At 45.4% G+C, this 18,461-nt stretch overlaps 1 protein-coding gene and 1 long non-coding RNA gene across 2 annotated transcripts in view; both read right to left on the bottom strand.

The window, feature by feature from the left end:
* Positions 1–4,617: 4,617 nt before the first annotated feature.
* Positions 4,618–6,154, bottom strand: LOC306982239. Its single transcript, XR_013794182.1, has 3 exons — positions 6,114–6,154; positions 5,071–5,127; positions 4,618–5,036 (listed from the first exon to the last, which is right to left on the bottom strand). It is a non-coding gene; the product is annotated as an uncharacterized lncRNA (long non-coding RNA).
* Positions 6,155–15,258: 9,104 nt separating this feature from the next.
* The window catches only part of LOC306981967 (cholecystokinin receptor-like), a gene marked incomplete at its 5' end in the record, with an annotated part of 28,388 nt that continues 25,185 nt past the window's right edge, over positions 15,259–18,461 (bottom strand). Inside the window, 1 exon segment of the mRNA XM_079581708.1 lies at positions 15,259–15,946. Within this exon segment, the coding sequence (XP_079437834.1) occupies positions 15,405–15,946 (542 nt within the window). The 3' untranslated portion in view covers positions 15,259–15,404.

The following is an 18,461-nucleotide window of genomic DNA, read 5'->3' as shown; positions in this document are numbered from 1 at the left end:
TAGCAACTAGCAAGGGGAAGGAAGAGTCAACAGAATTACTATTTTTCACTCTTTCTAGACGTTTTCTGTCAGGGTACGATCATATTTAGCTCACACAAATAAAGTCAAGTCAAAATCGAGTCCGATTGCATGTTTTGAGACAATAAACTGTCCGTTAGAAGCAACAAAACAGCAGTTGAGATTAGCGGTTAGCATGTAGCATGATGTCAGCATTAGCGTTAGCATTCCATATTACTGTACGGATTTGTCCTTCTTGTGTATCTTTATTAGACCAAAAAAAACTACATTCATAATTCAGTATTTGTTAAAGTAGAGAGGGAGAAATATGTGAAGGAGTTATTTTGTCTTTTTATGTTTGTTTTCTACCTCAAACGTGACCATTTGTGGACAATGGACATTCATCACAAACTCTCTAAGGCTTCTCTCCTCTGACTTTCTGATTCTAAGTTACACATGTTTGCTAACTCTGCCAAAAACAAAGACACATTTGCAAAAGTTTAGTTTATATTCCAAATTTAGGTCAATTTTAGCCTTGATTTAGTATTCTGTAAGCCTTGTTTTCACAGTTTTGAGGAAAAGCAAATTGCTTATGAATGTTTCAGTAACATCATTAAATTTAAGGCAGTTATTGAATATTGCAATATAAATAATATACATGTAAGGTTGGTTCTTGTACAATTGAGAGATGGGGCCAAGACCTTCAACCACTAGGGGTCAGTGTAGAAACGTATTGACATAAATCCCAACACAAAAACTGGTCTTGACACTACTTTCATTAACATTTTGCATTAGAACCAAGTGCCTTAATGGAAGCAATAAAAAAACGGATGACTTCTTGTTTACCACTCGCTTTCTTAACCCAAAACCTTTACAACTGACAAACAATAAACCAATTTGTCTCGACATGAACCACGTTTTTCAGTATTTTCAAAATGGCGGCCAATGAGTCCCTCAAATGGAAAAGTGACAAGTTCAAAGCCGCACCACGCAACATTTCATCAGCAAAGACAATTGTCATTCATTTTAACACTCCGATTCCCTCTTTACCCGGAACGTTCCGCAGTGTGGCTTTAACATAAATGTTTAAAATATCACAGTATTCGATTAGTTTATCCACTAACAGATGCAGACTTACTTCCTCAGTACAAAAGGACATGGTTTTGTACAGTTGTAAGGCGACGAATGAGTCACAAAAGACAACAAAGCACATGTAATAATACAGTTAGCTCTTCTTACAGGTGGGCGCTAGCTTAAGGCCAAAACAACACTCGTACGCTAGCGCCCCAAGCTAACCCCAAAGCCGATTTATGATTTATTTTCATTCATTTTGCAAAAAGCTGCAGTATCGTTATAAATAATTGACTCGTGGAGGGGTTGTTATGAACAGGTTGCCGTCGGGCGCGAAAAGCAAAGAGAACATCTCGGAGAAAATCCGCGTTTTGGGGGGTGGGAGGGGGGGGGCAGAGATAATGAGGGTCGAGGTCGGAGCTATTAGCCGCCGCCAAATTGCCGTTCCGTGCGAAGTTTGTTTTATGAAATGGTGTTTGGTTGATGAGCTTTTGAAGAGAAACGCCAGAGGAAAGGCGATCCGAGGCGCGCAGATGTTTGTGGATGCAGAAAGTGGGAGCTAATTGCCGTCTACGTCTCGGCAAAGGCTGGAATATCAAAAGCCGAATCTTAGGATAATGATGTGCCGGTCGGAGGGGCCAAGGGGGCAGAGTGGTAGCCATGTTTGTGATGCAGCCCTTGGGCAGCTGTGGCTAGGATGAGGACGCAACAGTATAAAACATTTTTGATATGTGTTGGTGTTGATATGTGTGCTATATAAATTCACAAACTTTACCATCTCAGTGATGTAATTGACTCCTTGACTTCCTGTTTTGATCCAGCTCACCAAAATAAAAGCATCTTATCTCATTCATTAGTTCAACTTTCTTTCTGCCAAAGTATTAACAGACAAAACACTTAAAATGTGTATTTAATTATATTCTTGTAACGTTGGAAGGACCTGCTGAACTAATCAATGAGATGAGCTTTTATTTTGGTGTGCTGGATCGAAACAGGAAGTCACTTCTTGAGCGGCTTTGTTATGATTTTTTTTTGTGCTTTCTTCTGTCTGTACCAGGCCTGGCTTGGGCCTTGTACAGACAGTTTTAGTCCTGGTTTGGGCCTGGTATAGACCTGGTTTTAGTCCTGGTTTGGGCCTGGTATAGACCTGGTTTTAGTCCTGGTTTGGGCCTGGTATAGACCTGGTTTTAGTCCTGGTTTGGGCCTGGTATAGACCTGGTTTTAGTCCTGGTTTGGGCCTGGTATAGACCTGGTTTTAGTCCTGGTTTGAGCCTGGTATAGACCTGGTTTTAGTCCTGGTTTGAGCCTGGTATAGACCTGGTTTTAGTCCTGGTTTGGGCCTGGAATAGACCTGGTTTTAGTCCTGGTTTGAGCCGCGTACAGACACAGTTTTAGTCCTGGTTTCGGCCTGGTTTTAGTCCTGGTTTGGGCCTGGAATAGGTGTGGTTTTAGTCCTGGTTTGAGCCTGGTATAGACCTGGTTTTAGTCCTGGTTTGAGCCTGGTATAGACCTGGTTTTAGTCCTGGTTTGAGCCTGGTATAGACCTGGTTTTAGTCCTGGTTTGGGCCTGGAATAGACCTGGTTTTAGTCCTGGTTTGAGCCGCGTACAGACACAGTTTTAGTCCTGGTTTCGGCCTGGTTTTAGTCCTGGTTTGGGCCTGGAATAGGTGTGGTTTTAGTCCTGGTTTGAGCCTGGTATAGACTTGGTTTTAGTCCTGGTTTGGGCCTGGAATGGACCTGGTTTTAGTCCTGGTTTGAGCCTGGAATAGACCTGGTTTTAGACCTGGTTTGGGCCTGGAATAGACCTGGTTTTAGTCCTGGTTTGAGCCGCGTACAGACACAGTTTTAGTCCTGGTTTGAGCCTGGTATAGACAAAGTTTTATTCCTGGTTTGAGCCTGGTTTTAGTCCTGGTTTGGGCCTGGAATAGGTGTGGTTTTAGTCCTGGTTTGAGCCTGGTATAGACCTGGTTTTAGTCCTGGTTTGGGCCTGGAATGGACCTGGTTTTAGTCCTGGTTTGAGCCTGGAATAGACCTGGTTTTAGACCTGGTTTGGGCCTGGAATAGACCTGGTTTTAGTCCTGGTTTGAGCCGCGTACAGACACAGTTTTAGTCCTGGTTTGAGCCTGGTATAGACAAAGTTTTATTCCTGGTTTGAGCCTGGTTTTAGTCCTGGTTTGGGCCTGGAATAGGTGTGGTTTTAGTCCTGGTTTGAGCCTGGTATAGACCTGGTTTTAGTCCTGGTTTGGGCCTGGAATGGACCTGGTTTTAGTCCTGGTTTGAGCCTGGAATAGACCTGGTTTTAGACCTGGTTTGGGCCTGGAATAGACCTGGTTTTAGTCCTGGTTTGAGCCGCGTACAGACACAGTTTTAGTCCTGGTTTGAGCCTGGTATAGACAAAGTTTTATTCCTGGTTTGAGCCTGGTTTTAGTCCTGGTTTGGGCCTTGTATAGACCTGGTTTTAGTCCTGGTTTGGGCCTGGTATAGACCTGGTTTTAGTCCTGGTTTGGGCCTTGTATAGACCTGGTTTTAGTCCTGGTTTGGGCCTGGAATAGACCTGGTTTTAGTCCTGGTTTGAGCCGCGTACAGACACAGTTTTAGTCCTGGTTTCGGCCTGGTTTTAGTCCTGGTTTGGGCCTGGAATAGGTGTGGTTTTAGTCCTGGTTTGAGCCTGGTATAGACCTGGTTTTAGTCCTGGTTTGGGCCTGGAATGGACCTGGTTTTAGTCCTGGTTTGAGCCTGGAATAGACCTGGTTTTAGACCTGGTTTGGGCCTGGAATAGACCTGGTTTTAGTCCTGGTTTGAGCCGCGTACAGACACAGTTTTAGTCCTGGTTTGAGCCTGGTATAGACAAAGTTTTATTCCTGGTTTGAGCCTGGTTTTAGTCCTGGTTTGGGCCTTGTATAGACCTGGTTTTAGTCCTGGTTTGGGCCTGGTATAGACCTGGTTTTAGTCCTGGTTTGGGCCTTGTATAGACCTGGTTTTAGTCCTGGTTTGGGCCTTGTATAGACCTGGTTTTAGTCCTGGTTTGGGCCTGGTATAGACCTGGTTTTAGTCCTGGTTTGAGCCTGGTATAGACCTGGTTTTAGTCCTGGTTTGAGCCTGGTATAGACCTGGTTTTAGTCCTGGTTTGGGCCTGGAATAGGTGTGGTTTTAGTCCTGGTTTGAGCCTGGTATAGACCTGGTTTTAGTCCTGGTTTGAGCCTGGTATAGACCTGGTTTTAGTCCTGATTTGGGCCTGGTATAAACATTGTTTTAGTCCTGGTTTTTCTAAACAGGTCAATTCTTGAGCGGCTTTGTTATGATTTTTTGTGTGTTTTCGTCCCATTATTATGTCTTTAGTCTTCCCAAAACGAAATAAGTCATCTAAATGCCCTTCATGATACATTTTGAACAACAAAATAAACCCATACATTTAAACCTGGCTCAAAAACTATTGTACAAAATGCCTTGTTTCGGTATGAAAGCTCTCAGGAAGTTTTTCTATACTCATCTGCACTGAAGTATTAGGCAATACTTGTACTTTATGTTATGTAAGTTTGACATTTTTCATATTTTGTCTGAACCTAAAAAGCTTCTATTGCTAACGTATTCATTTGGGGTGATCTTTGTAGAATTTTTTTACCATAAGTTCATCCAATTTTCGCTTCAGGCAGCGTCAAATTAAAAGAGACATAACTTAAAGATGTTGGGAAACTTTCTGAACCCACTGAAGATTACAATCCGTGGGGAAGGGCGGCTGCAGAGGAGGGAAGAAGCGCGTTCATAAGATCTGCATTTTGAAAGGTTGGCTCGTTGCGTGAAGATAATAAGGTGTTGAAATGGCTCCGCCGGCTCACAGACTTGCAAATGCAGCAGTGACTGGAGGAGCTGATGCAAGAGTGCGGATGATTCAAATATTTAAACTTCATGTCGTCATTGAGGGTTGCAGCTTTTGTTGACTTGGTCCTGCATTTGGGCCTGGTATAGACCTGGTTTTAGTCCTGGTTTGGGCCTGGGATATACATTGTTTTAGTCCTGGTATAGACGTGGTTTTAGTCCTGGTTTGGGCCTGGTATAGACCTGGTTTTAGTCCTGGTTTGGGCCTGGTATAGACCTGGTTTTAGTCCTGGTTTGAGCCTTGTATAGACCTGGTTTTAGTCCTGGTTTGGGCCTGGAATAGGTGTGGTTTTAGTCCTGGTTTGGGCCTGGTTTAGACATTGTTTTAGTCCTGGTTTGGGCCTGGAATAGGTGTGGTTTTAGTCCTGGTTTGGGCCTGGTATAGACCTGGTTTTAGTCCTGGTTTGGGCCTGGAATAGGTGTGGTTTTAGTCCTGGTTTGGGCCTGGAATAGGTGTGGTTTTAGTCCTGGTTTGGGCCTGGTATAGACCTGGTTTTAGTCCTGGTTTGAGCCTTGTATAGACCTGGTTTTAGTCCTGGTTTGGGCCTGGAATAGGTGTGGTTTTAGTCCTGGTTTGGGCCTGGTTTAGACATTGTTTTAGTCCTGGTTTGGGCCTGGAATAGGTGTGGTTTTAGTCCTGGTTTGGGCCTGGTATAGACCTGGTTTTAGTCCTGGTTTGGGCCTGGAATAGGTGTGGTTTTAGTCCTGGTTTGGGCCTGGAATAGGTGTGGTTTTAGTCCTGGTTTGGGCCTGGTTTAGACATTGTTTTAGTCCTGGTTTGAGCCTTGTATAAACCTGGTTTTAGTCCTGGTTTGAGCCTTGTATAAACCTGGTTTTAGTCCTGGTTTGGGCCTGGAATAGGTGTGGTTTTAGTCCTGGTTTGGGCCTGGTATAGACCTGGTTTTAGTACTGGTTTGGGCCTGGAATAGGTGTGGTTTTAGTCCTGGTTTGGGCCTGGAATAGGTGTGGTTTTAGTCCTGGTTTGGGCCTGGTATAGACCTGGTTTTAGTACTGGTTTGGGCCTGGAATAGGTGTGGTTTTAGTCCTGGTTTGGGCCTGGTTTAGACATTGTTTTAGTCCTGGTTTGAGCCTTGTATAGACCTGGTTTTAGTCCTGGTTTGGGCCTGGAATAGGTGTGGTTTTAGTCCTGGTTTGGGCCTGGTATAGACCTGGTTTTAGTCCTGGTTTGGGCCTGGTTTTAGTCCTGGTTATAGACCTGGTTTGGGCCTGGTATAGACATTGTTTTAGTCCTTGTTTGGGCCTGGTATAGATGTGGTTTTAGACCTGGTTTGAGCCTGGTATAGATGTGGTTTTAGTCCTGGTTTGAGCCTGGTGTAAACACAGTTTTAGTCCTGGTTTGAGCCTTGTATAGACATGGTTTTAGTCCTGGTTTGAGCCTTGTATAGACGTGGTTTTAGTCCTGGTTTGAGCCTGGTGTAAACACAGTTTTAGTCCTGGTTTGAGCCTTGTATAGACATGGTTTTAGTCCTGGTTTGAGCCTTGTATAGACGTGGTTTTAGTCCTGGTTTGGACCTTGTATAGACATTGTTTAAGTCCTGGTTTGAGCCTGGTGTAAACACAGTTTTAGTCCTGGTTTGAGCCTGATACAAACACAATTTAAGTCCTGGTTTGAGCCTGGTTTTAGTCCTGGCTTAGTCTCAAACCAGAGCATAATTAACCTCCCGTTTGAAATCTGCGTCCGCGTTTCTTGCCTCCACAGCTCCTTCCCTTTCTAGTTGAAACTAGTTAGAGCCAATCCGAGCATCTGTCTATCTGTGACCATGGGGAGGTGATGTTCTGAATACTAAACCCTCTCCTTATCACGCGCTAAATACTAAACCGACCCAGCTCCGTGTAGCGCTGTGGTAAAGTCACGTTAGGAACGCTGAAGGGCACGGCTTTTTTTACTAATTGAAATGTGTAGAAAACGCATTAGTAACTTCTAATTTGTACAGATCCTGCATAAGCCAGATTTTCTTATTACGGAACCATTGATATTTTAGATTTCATTATGTAAGATTGCTCGGAGCGCTCAAGCAGGAGAAGAAGAAACGACCAGAACTGTAAGATGAAGTAAAATTTTGCAAACTTCGCCACTTTCTTTGTGCAGGCTTGAAACTTGATGAGCCCCTTAACCCCTTAACCCCTTAACTCCCACCTGAACCGAGCACATTTTCTCCAGTTTGGCTTTACCCCAGTCCAAAAGCTTCTGGAAAAAAGCTGTGACAATAGCAACAAAACTGAGACGAAAACAATGATGGAAATGTGACAAAAAAGTGAGAAAACATTGACAAAAAAAAGTGACGAAAAATGTATGAAAAAGTGGCAAAAATGTCACAAAAAATTGACGAAAAATTGACGAAAAAATTACAAAAAATGTGACAAAAAAGTGACAAAAAATTGATAAAAAATGGACGAAAAAATTACAAAAAAGTGAGAGGTCATTGATGAAAAAGTGGAAAAAATGTCACAAGAAATTGACAAAAAATGACAAAAAATTGATAAAAAATTGACAAAAAAGTTACAAAAAAATGACAAAAAATCAATAAAAAAATTACGAAAAAATAGACGGAAAAAGGACAAAAAAAAGGACAAAATGTGACAAAAAAAATTACAACAATGTGATAAGAAATGACAAAAATAACAAAAAAAAGAAAAAAAGAAAAGAAAATTACAACAATGTGATAAAAAAAAAAGATTAAAAAAAAGACAAAAAAAAAAGTTACAAAAATGTGATAAAAAATGACAAAAAAGTTGCAAAAATGAGTTGAATACCCAACAAAAAAATGATGGAAAAAAAAATCTGATAACGTGAGGAAAAAGATCCTCTCGGTTCAGGCGGGAGTTAAGGTTAAAGTCTTCAACTAACTCTCGACTCGACAAAAATCCCTCCACTCTAGTCTTTGCTCATAAATGGAAATATGAATCTGACCCAGAGGCTACATCAACCGAAAAATATCTGTAGTTTTGACAGAAATTTATCTGGATTGAAAATCGAGCCGTTGCTTTCTCTCTGAGCGCAGCCTCTGGGCTCCTTCACTGTCAGATCACGGGACGCCGCAGGGTTTCTCTTTGCATTTCGCACGGCAAATAAACAGCTCCGACATGACGCGCGCTCACTTCGACACTGAGACCTTATTAATTTGGATAAATCGGACGGAGAGAGTTGGTGCACCGCGAAGACGAGCCACAGACCCGGCGCTGAAGTGCAGCCAACAGTTCGCCCAAAACATTAGGTTGAAAATGAAATAAATGCAAGTAATGAGCTCCAATTTGCATTTCCAATCATGAAGTATGAGCCGTACTATTGACGACCAGAAGAAGTCCTTTGAGATTGAACACATTTCTGTTGCAAAATCATTAGTTTAGCTCCATTTATCCTGTAATCAGATTATATATATATATCTTTAAACACCTAAAAATGCATATAAAGAGAGATCAATGATAAAAATAGCTCATGATGGACTTTTTTTGAACAAGCCTGTCCGTCAAAATCATCCCTGTCTGAAACCACTGATAGATACAGACGGCATCTCGTCATAGAAGGGGGCGTGGCTTTGTCGAGGGGGAAAATAGAATCTTCAAAAACACAATTTTCACTCTTTTTAACCATTTTCTGGTGGAATATGAACTTATTTAACACACATAAATAAAGTCAAGTGTAAATCGGGCCCATATGGATATTATCTCACAGCAGATTGTTCAGTAGAAGCGAAAAAACTGCAGTTGTAGCTCGTGCTAGCTAGCCGTTAGCATTAGCACGATGATAACATGTAGCATAAAGTTAGCATTCTCTGTTATTCATGTATTTATGGGCTGTTGAACCACTTTGCTCCTCTCCATGTCTTTGTATCTTTATCTAGTAGAAAACTATGTTCATAATTCTGCATTTGTTAAGGCGAGACACGGCAGTTGAATAGGCAAAAAAAATAAAATGTAGAGAAATCAATTTGATACTTTTGCTGAACATCACAGATATAAATATGAGAAAAAAATGTATTGCATTTTTTCTGTCATTTTATGTTTTCACATAAAAATAAGGCATTTTGAGCATTAAAATTGCCAAAATTGCCTATATTTTGGGCAACGGAATCAAAATAATGAATTGAGCCAGATTAAATTTGATGGTTTTATTTTATTGATATATTAGTAACTAAGATTTTTTCTGAGGGGATTTTGGATATTTTGTTGAAAAAATCTGTAAAAACTCAAATTCCGCCTGTTTTTTTGTTTCAAAGCTGAATAAATCAGGTTTGGAATTAGATATTAAAAAATCCTTCTGAAAAAACCTTCAAAATCTTGTCAGGTCTCAGACTGTAAAGTTTGGAGTCTGTGGGAGCTTCTATAAGGGCTCAGGCTCTGCCCGAGTGCGGCTTCTCTCATTCAGAGAAAACCAGCCCTGAAGTTTTGTAGCGAGTGCTCATGCTCGGCCCGTTCTCCGACTTTTCCGCACCAGCGTCTCGTAGGAGGAAAAACACCATATTTGGGTGAAAGCGTCATCACGGGGCCCCTTAGCAGGACACGTGGATGTGAAATCTGTCAATATTTATGAATGAAAACCCGCTTCAAAGACGGCCTTTCTACGCGGCGCAGCAGCTACTTCCGGGTTGCTCCGCCTCGCAGACAAAACATCATAAAATAAACATCATGCGGGTGAGTTTTGTCATTTTTATATCTGACATGAAAACTAAGATGTAAAGGGAGGAAAATAGATAAAAATCTCCACTTCGACCACTGCGTGAAAAATCAATACTTTCACCTGCCGTGTCTCGCCTTAAAATAGTTTTTGAATAATTAGAGAAAGTTTAGATTTTTCTCCAAATTGTTTTCCCCCTGACCATATATGGGTGATTCCAGAGACGCCGTCTGTATCCTGTCTTCATCTGGCACATGTTTCGAAAGTTCTTTTAAAAGGCAACCATGAATGAACGAGTAGAAACATGTTTTTAGCAACTTACTTGAAACGATAAAGACGACACATAATATTCTTTTCCGTCCGTGTGCACCATAAACACCTGAAACATGTTCACAATGACATTCAACGACAGAGCGTAATATTCCCATTAAGCGTTTACCCACAGCTGCACGTCCGTCAAAGTTCAACAACGTCGCTTTAAGTTTGAGAATCTTCTGAGGCGTGGATGACGGTCCTGGTTTTCCCGTTTCTTCTCAAATCCTTCGTCGTTGCTACATCTCTACATGGGTCTGCTGAAAACGTAAACCACAAATGCCCCAAGATCATTGATTTGCGAGTCTGTATGCCAGTCCCAAGCTCGGATAAATGCGGAAGAGCGGGTAGCGACTGTGCAGCGTTGATATTCAGACCGATAGCAGCTCAGGAATGAAACTCCTTCACGTTATATGAAGGTAAAGGAGGTGATTGATTGGAGGGCGGTGGTTTCAGTGGCCAGCAGTGGAGGAAGGAGCATCTGGTTATTAAAAGCAAAATCATCTATCTGTTTTGTGATGACCTACTTCTTCCAGGATCTCCTCGCGGGTCACTGAGCTCCACACCCTGTCAGTGTTTCTCAAATATGTGAAATCCACTGCCTGAGAACAAAAGAAGTGCTGTTATGACCTGAGGCTGCTTCAGGTGGTCTCGCTCCAGCAACACAAAGACTGAGATCAGCTGAGCAACCCTGAAGGACCACAGAATCAAAGCTAAAGGCGCTACATCCACATATTACACTTTTTTTGTTCAGGCAGTGTACATGGAATACTTCCTTTGTACTTGTTAACCGTAATAAATCCTTTCCGTAGTCCCTCTGGGTGATTGGAGGGTCTTTCGTCTCCCCCTGGTGTCTCTGGCCAGAAAACCACACTCTCAACTTCCCTGCCTGTGGGTCGAAGCCACCAATACACACTAATGGAATCATGAAGAGGAAGTTAACAGGCTAACAGGCAAAGCTAACTGTGGGCTAGCGCCACTTAAACAGTATTTACAGCCAGGTTTGAGTGAAAAAATGTATAATTGGATGTACAATATCCCTCTCTCTCTTAGTCTTTCCTGTCAGTGTAGTCTTTACTCTCACGGACAATTAATAAGTAAATAACACAACATGCTACGACACCTGCAGTGGCGCTTATGGCCTCTAGGGGCACGAGTTACTTAGTACTAAAAAACCTGGCTGTAAATACTGTTTAAGTGGTGCTAGCCCGTAGTTAGCTTTTCCCGTTACCCTGTTAGCTTCTTCTTCGTGATTCTATTAGTGTGTATTGGTGACTCTGACTCGGAGTAATTTGTGTGGTTTTCTGGCCAGACACACCAGGGGGAGATAAAATAACCCTCCAATCATCCCATTAACACTTGTATTACCCCCAGAGGGACTATAAAAATGATTTAAGGTAAACAAATACCTTTGAAATGGTTTAATACTTTTGCTTAAACTTGCACTATACAACATTTTGTGTAAATAAAAGTTAATATTGGCAACCCCATGAACTGCTACCTTAACGTGGTGGGGTTGTTTGAGTGCCCGAATGATCCGAGGAGCTATGTTGTCTGGGGCTTTATGCCCCTGGTAGGGTCTCCCATGGCAAACAGGTCCGAGGTGACGGGTCAGACGAAGAGCAGTTCAGAAGATCTCTATGGACGTACAATATTCAAGGACCGTGACGTCGCCCGGCATGGCGCAGCCGGGGCCCCACCCTGGAGCCAGACCTGGGGTTGGGGCCCGAACGCGAGCGTCTGGTGGCCGGGTCTCTGCCCACGGGGCCCGGCCGGGCCCAGCCCGAAGGGACGACGTGGGCCCGCCCTCCTGTGGACCCACCACCCGCAGAGGGATCCGTAGGGGTCGGGTGCGGAGAGGACTGGGTGGCAGTCAGAGGCAGGTGCCTCGACGACCTGGTCCGCATGCACAGCTTTTGGCGTTCGGGACATGGAACGTCACCTCGCTGGGGGGGAAGGAGCCTGAGCTTGTGCGGGAGGTTGAGAGATACCGACTAGATATAGTCGGGCTCACCTCCACGCACAGCTTGGGTTCCGGATCCCAACTCCTGGAGAGAGGCTGGACTCTCCATTTTTCTGGAGTTGCCCGCGGGGAGAGGCGGCGGGCTGGGGTGGGTTTGCTCATATCCCCCCAGCTCAGCCGCCACGTGTTGGAGTTCACCCCGGTGGACGAGAGGGTCGCGTCCCTACGCCTTCGGGTCGGGGACAGGTCTCTCACCGTTGTTTCGGCCTACGGGCCCAACATCGGTGCAGAGTACCCGGCCTTCTTGGAGTCCCTGGGAGGGGTACTAGATAGTGCTCCGACTGGGGACTCCATTGTTCTGCTGGGGGACTTCAACGCCCACGTGGGTAACGACAGTGAGACCTGGGAGGGGGTGATTGGGAAGAACGGCCTCCCCGATCTGAACCCGAGTGGTGTTCTGTTATTGGACTTCTGTGCTAGTCACAGTTTGTCCATAACGAACACCATGTTCGAGCACAAGGGTGTCCATAAGTGCACGTGGCACCAGGACGCCCTAGGCAGGAGGTCGATGATCGACTTTGTAGTTGTGTCATCTGATCTCCGGCCGCGTGTCTCGGACACTCGGGTGAAGAGAGGGGCTGAGCTGTCAACTGATCACCACCTGGTGGTGAGCTGGATCCGCTGGCAGGGGAGGAAGCCGGTCAGACCTGGTAGGCCCAAGCGTGTTGTGAGGGTCTGCTGGGAACGTCTGGCGGATCCCTCTGTCAGTGGGGTCTTCAACTCCCACCTCCGGAAGAGCTTCACCCAGATTCCGGGGGAGGCGGGGGACATGGAGTCAGAGTGGACTCTGTTCTCCTCCTCCATTGTCGATGCGGCTGCTCGTAGTTGTGGCCGTAAGGTCTCTGGTGCCTGTCGCGGCGGCAATCCCCGAACCCGGTGGTGGCGCCCGGAAGTAAGGGATGCCGTCAAGCTGAAGAAGGAGTCCTACCTGGCCTTGTTGGCTTGTGGGACTCCTGAGGCAGCTGAGAGGTACCGGCAGGCCAAGCGTGCTGCGGCTCGGGCGGTCGCGGAGGCTAAAACTCGGGTCTGGGAGGAGTTCGGGGAGGCCATGGAGGAAGACTATCGGTCGGCCTCGAAGAGATTCTGGCAAACCATCCGGCGCCTCAGGAGGGGGAAGCAGTGCTTCACCAGCACTGTTTACAGTGCGGGTGGGGGGCTGCTGACCTCGACTGGGGATGTCGTCGGGCGGTGGAAGGAGTACTTCGAGGACCTCCTCAATCCCGTCGTCACGTCTTCCAATGAGGAAGCAGAGGCTGAGGACTCGGAGGTGGGCTCGCCCATCACCGGGGCTGAAGTCACCAAGGTGGTGAGAAAGCTCCTTGGTGGCAAGGCTCCGGGGGTGGATGAGATTCGCCCTGAGTACCTTAAGTCTCTGGATGTTGTAGGACTGTCTTGGCTGACACGTCTCTGCAACATCGCGTGGCGGTCGGGGACAGTGCCCCTGGATTGGCAGACCGGGGTGGTGGTCCCTCTCTTTAAGAAGGGGGATCGGAGGGTGTGTTCCAATTACAGAGGAATCACCCTCCTTAGCCTCCCCGGTAAGGTCTACTCCAGGGTGCTGGAGAGGAGGATCCGGCCGATAGTTGAACCTCGGATCCAGGAGGAACAATGCGGTTTTCGTCCTGGTCGTGGCACACTGGACCAACTCTATACCCTTCATCGGGTACTCGAGGGTTCGTGGGAGTTCGCCCAACCAGTCCACATGTGTTTTGTGGATCTGGAGAAAGCGTTCGACCGCGTCCCTCGTGGTGCCCTGTGGGGGGTGCTCCGGGAGTATGGGGTCCGGGGCCCTCTGCTAAGGGCTGTCCGTTCCCTGTATGACCGCAGCAGGAGCTTGGTTCGCATAGCCGGCAGTAAGTCAGACCTGTTCCCGGTGCGTGTTGGTCTCCGCCAGGGCTGCCCTTTGTCACCGGTTCTGTTCATTACTTTTATGGACAGAATTTCTAGGCGCAGCCAGGGGCCGGAGGGTGTCCGGTTTGGGAGCCTCAGAGTCTCATCTCTGCTGTTTGCGGACGATGTTGTTCTGATGGCTTCAACGAACCAGGACCTTCAGCACGCACTGGGGCGGTTTGCAGCCGAGTGTGTAGCGGCCGGGATGAGGATCAGCACCTCCAAATCCGAGGCCATGGTTCTCCACCGGAAAAAGGTGGCTTCCCCTCTTCGGGTCGGTGGGGAGTCCTTGCCTCAAGTGGAGGAGTTCAAGTATCTCGGGGTCTTGTTCACGAGTGGGGGACGGATGGAGCGTGAGATCGATAGACGGATCGGTGCGGCGTCAGCAGTGATGCGGTCGCTGTATCGGTCTGTCGTGGTGAAGAGGGAGCTGAGTCGGAGGGCAAAGCTCTCGATTTACCGATCGATCTACGTTCCCACCCTCACCTATGGTCATGAGATTTGGGTCATGACCGAAAGGACAAGATCGCGAATACAAGCGGCCGAAATGAGTTTCCTTCGCAGGGTGGCTGGGCGCACCCTCCGAGATCGGGTGAGGAGCTCAGTTACCCGGGAGGAGCTCGGAGTAGAGTCGCTGCTCCTTCACGTCGAAAGGAGCCAGCTGAGGTGGCTCGGGCATCTGTTTCGGATGCCTCCTGGTCGCCTCCCGCGGGAGGTGTTCCAGGCATGTCCTAGTGGGACAAGGCCTCGTGGAAGGCCCAGGACACGGTGGTGGGACTATGTCTCCGAGCTGGCCTGGTGTCGCCTCGGGGTCCCCCCAGAACAGCTGGAGGAGGTGTGTGTGGATCGGGAAGTTTGGGCATCTCTGCTGAGACTGCTGCCCCCGCGACCCGGCCCCGGATAAAGCGGAAGAAAATGGATGGATGGATGGAAAAGTTAATATTAGTGTGTATTTGACCCAGCAGCTGTATGGGTAGTTCGCTTGGTGACTTTGCTTTCCACTTTACTGACCAGGATGCTTCAGGACCATTTTTATTTCAGTTTTTTTTAGGGTTTCTAGTAGAGTTTTTAAAATGGAATGTATGTGTAGCCATGGAGACGGTTCAATCAGCAGTGAACAACTTATCCTGGAGGGTCCTACAGAACGAGTAACCACCCAAGCAGCTGCTGCGTCACTGGAAGGTCAAATACGCACTAATATTCACTTTTTTCTTTTTCTTTTTTAAACATAAAAAGTTGCATGGTGCACCTTTAAGTAGGCTTTTCATCTGATGTGAAAAGCCTACTGTGTGGCTCCTGTTTCTATGAATGAAGCAAACAAACGACTTCTTCCACCACTTTTGGCCACAACAGCATCACTTCGCAAACAGAGTAAGGTTAATAGACTATTGTTATTTAGCTAAACGTCTCACAAGATGATTTTAAAGGCAAACAATACCGTTACTTTCCAATGAAACACCCTGTTCTACATCGAGAAATCCCTCAAAATCACCTCCTGTGACGACGTGTGATGCTAAATTCTCAAACTGATGCGAATATACACAAGATCATCATATTTTCGTTAACCTGTTAGCACAAACGTAGCCGTAGCATGTCGCTTTAGCACGTAGCCGCCGAGCTAACGGTGGTGTAGCTGAACTTGGACATGGAGGTGGCCATGGAGGTGGCCGTGGACATCGCCGTGAACCCGTCTTCGTGGCGATCCTTTTTCCGATTGCAAACCCGGTGGCTGCAGAGACAGGAGAAGGTGAAGAAGAGCGCCTTCCGGAACCGCGTGTTCATGAAGCAGTAGATGACGGGATTGACGCACGCCGACGTGTAGGACAGCAGGTGGATGAAGGAGATGGGCGCGCCGGACAGAGCCTTCATGATAGTCTTGGGGTCAAAGGCCTTCCAGGTGTTGACGACGTAGAGGGGCATCCAGCAGATGAAGAAGAGCGCCACGATGACCATGAGCATGCGGATGACCCGGCGCTTGGCCTGGAGCTTGGCCTGGGAGGTGTTGCTGCGGGCGCGCTCGGTTTTGGCGGCGCCCGTGGAGGAGATGGTGGGCAGCTCCACAGAGGACGGGGCCTTCTTCTGAATGTAGCAGCCGTCGTCGTCGTCTGAAATGATGGGGCGGGTCACGCCGTTCTGCTGGCCTACAAGGAGAGAGGAGAAACGAAATGACAAGGAACATAGTGCAAATTTAGGTTGCCGGCTGCTGGAGGACTGTGGCTTTGTGCAGGAGGAACCAGAATGCCCAATAAACCAAATGACTCTGAACACCTCCAGCCAGGGCACATAGAGGAAGATATGGAGAGAGTAAAGTCCTATTTACCTAATGAGTTCTGGGTCTAGGGTTGGACAACAAGCTGGACTGGACCACCAAAACTGACCATCTCTAAGAGAAGAGGGTTGTCTTTGTCCGAGGTCTGCTCTCTAATAATGATCTATCAATCTATGACAGAATGCCTCCTTTTGGTTTGAGCAGAAGACTGTCCAGATTCATTGTCACAGAAACTAAATGATTCTGATAAAAGCAACACATTTTTGTCATATTTTTCTAATATTTGTGTCACATTTTTCTCATATTTTTCTCATATTTTTCTCACATTTTTCTCACATTTTTCTCACATTTTTCTCACATTTTTCTCACATTTTTCTCACATTTTTGTTACATTTTGTTACATTTTTCTCACATTTTTCTCACATTTTACCATTATTTTGGTTACATTTTTCTCATATTTTTCTCATATTTATCTCACATTTTTGTCATATTTTTCTCACATTTTTCTCATATTTGTGTCACATTTTTCTCATATTTTTGTCACATTTTTCCCATGTTTTTGTCACATTTTTCTCATGTCTTTGTCACATTTTTCTCATATTTGTGTCACATTTTTCTTATATTTTTGTCACAGTTTTGCCACATTTTCATCATGCTTTTATCACATTCTCATTCCTTTTTTGTTGCGTTTTGGCCACATTTTTAATTATGCAGTGTAATGTAACTGTGATCAAGCCGCAAAAATGTGACCAAAGCACAAAAAGGACAAGACGATCATAACGAGGAAGAGGCTCAGATTAGTTTTGTCGGTCTTAGCTTTCAAATGAGGCTGCAATGCTCAACTGGAGAAAATGCAACCGCTCAAGGGGTTAACTTTAAACGTTGCCTTGTATTTTAGTAATTTATTCATTGTGCTGTCTGAATGCATTGTCTGAATGCCTGGATTGTCTGAATGCCTGGCTACTAAAATGTAATTTCCTTTGGGATCAATACCTCTCTCTGCAAGTGTAGCTAAAGCACACGCATGTTTTTATTGGAAAGTCAAAGGAACGGAACAGAGAGTTGTCAAACATTAAAAAAAAACTTGGAAAACGTGTCTATCTACGGATGGACGGCTGATGTAAAATGTCAAACCACGGGAGTAAAGATCTTTCCGGCGGTTTTTCTCAGAGATGATGCTGAGCCGTGCGTCAGACTGGGGGAAGAAAAAAGGTACAATCTCCAGCCGAATTAAAACAGTTTCCGTGGTGATGATAAACCTTAAAGCGTGAGTCACTGAAGCCAGGTTTAGAAACGAGGCTTGAGCCAGCGCGCGTGTAGGAAGGGCGAGATCGATCGGCGGAAAAGAGAAGTTAATTGCACACAATGGAATTAGTCAAGGTCGGCTAACAAACAAATTACCTCGGCCATTGTGTTTGGGGAAGCCCGCCGCGCCACATGACCGGCTAAACCCGCTTTAAAAAAGACCGAATGGCCTGGAAATAATACAGAAAATGGATGATTTTATTACAGTGTGAGTGTGTAACCTGGGGTGGTTTTACCGGTTTTCCCTCTCTCTTTGTTACTGCCATTCTAAATATATTCTACAAACATAGTGTATTGAGAATGACAACAAAGAGAGCCGAACATAGACTTCTGTTTCTAACCTATTACATAAATATCTGCTATGCATAAATACTATTATTATTCTGCCTTTACTAGCTAGTTTAACGAGCTTTACAGATAGCGACCTGTTTACAAAACAGGACTAGGAAGCGTCTTGCTGTTTTGGTGTAATTCACAAAACAAACAAACAACATAAATATAAAATAAGTAGCTTAGAGATAACTGAAACCTCAAAAAAACAATGTCATTAGCGAGTGATTAGCACAATGCTAATTTACATGCGAAAAGCCATAGGGATGCTAACGGTATTAGCGCCTAATATATTCCTACAAATTACGAATTGGAAACATGCTAAAATGACAACATTTGGTGTCTTGCTGTGGGACCATTAGGAGCTTGACTGAACTACGGCAGCTCTGCGTTGACAAAATAGAAGAAACTCAAAACGCAAATATCTCTTCCCACAAGGGGGCAGTACAATTATGTTCATTATCGCTGCATATTAGTGGAAAGTGTTACAAAAGTGGCGAGCTAGCAAGGAGTCAAAATCTTCTGACTACCCCGATGTAACCCGGGACAGTTTTACCGGCTCCTAACATCTCTCTCTCTCTTCTCTTTTACTGTCATTCAAAAAAAAAAATCTATAAACATAATATATTTAGAATAACAGTAAAAGAGAGAGCCGAACATAGACTTCTGTTTCTAGCCTACTATATAAATATCTACTATCCATATCCTAAAAACATGAACAATAGGTGAATCCTCCAGCCAGGTGATTCTGA

Source organism: Gobius niger, assembly GCF_951799975.1.
Source record: "Gobius niger genome assembly, chromosome: 23".
Classification (NCBI taxonomy): Eukaryota; Metazoa; Chordata; class Actinopteri; order Gobiiformes; family Gobiidae; genus Gobius; species Gobius niger.
Note: the sequence above shows the minus strand (reverse complement) of the source record. Positions and strands in the feature narration are given on the sequence as shown.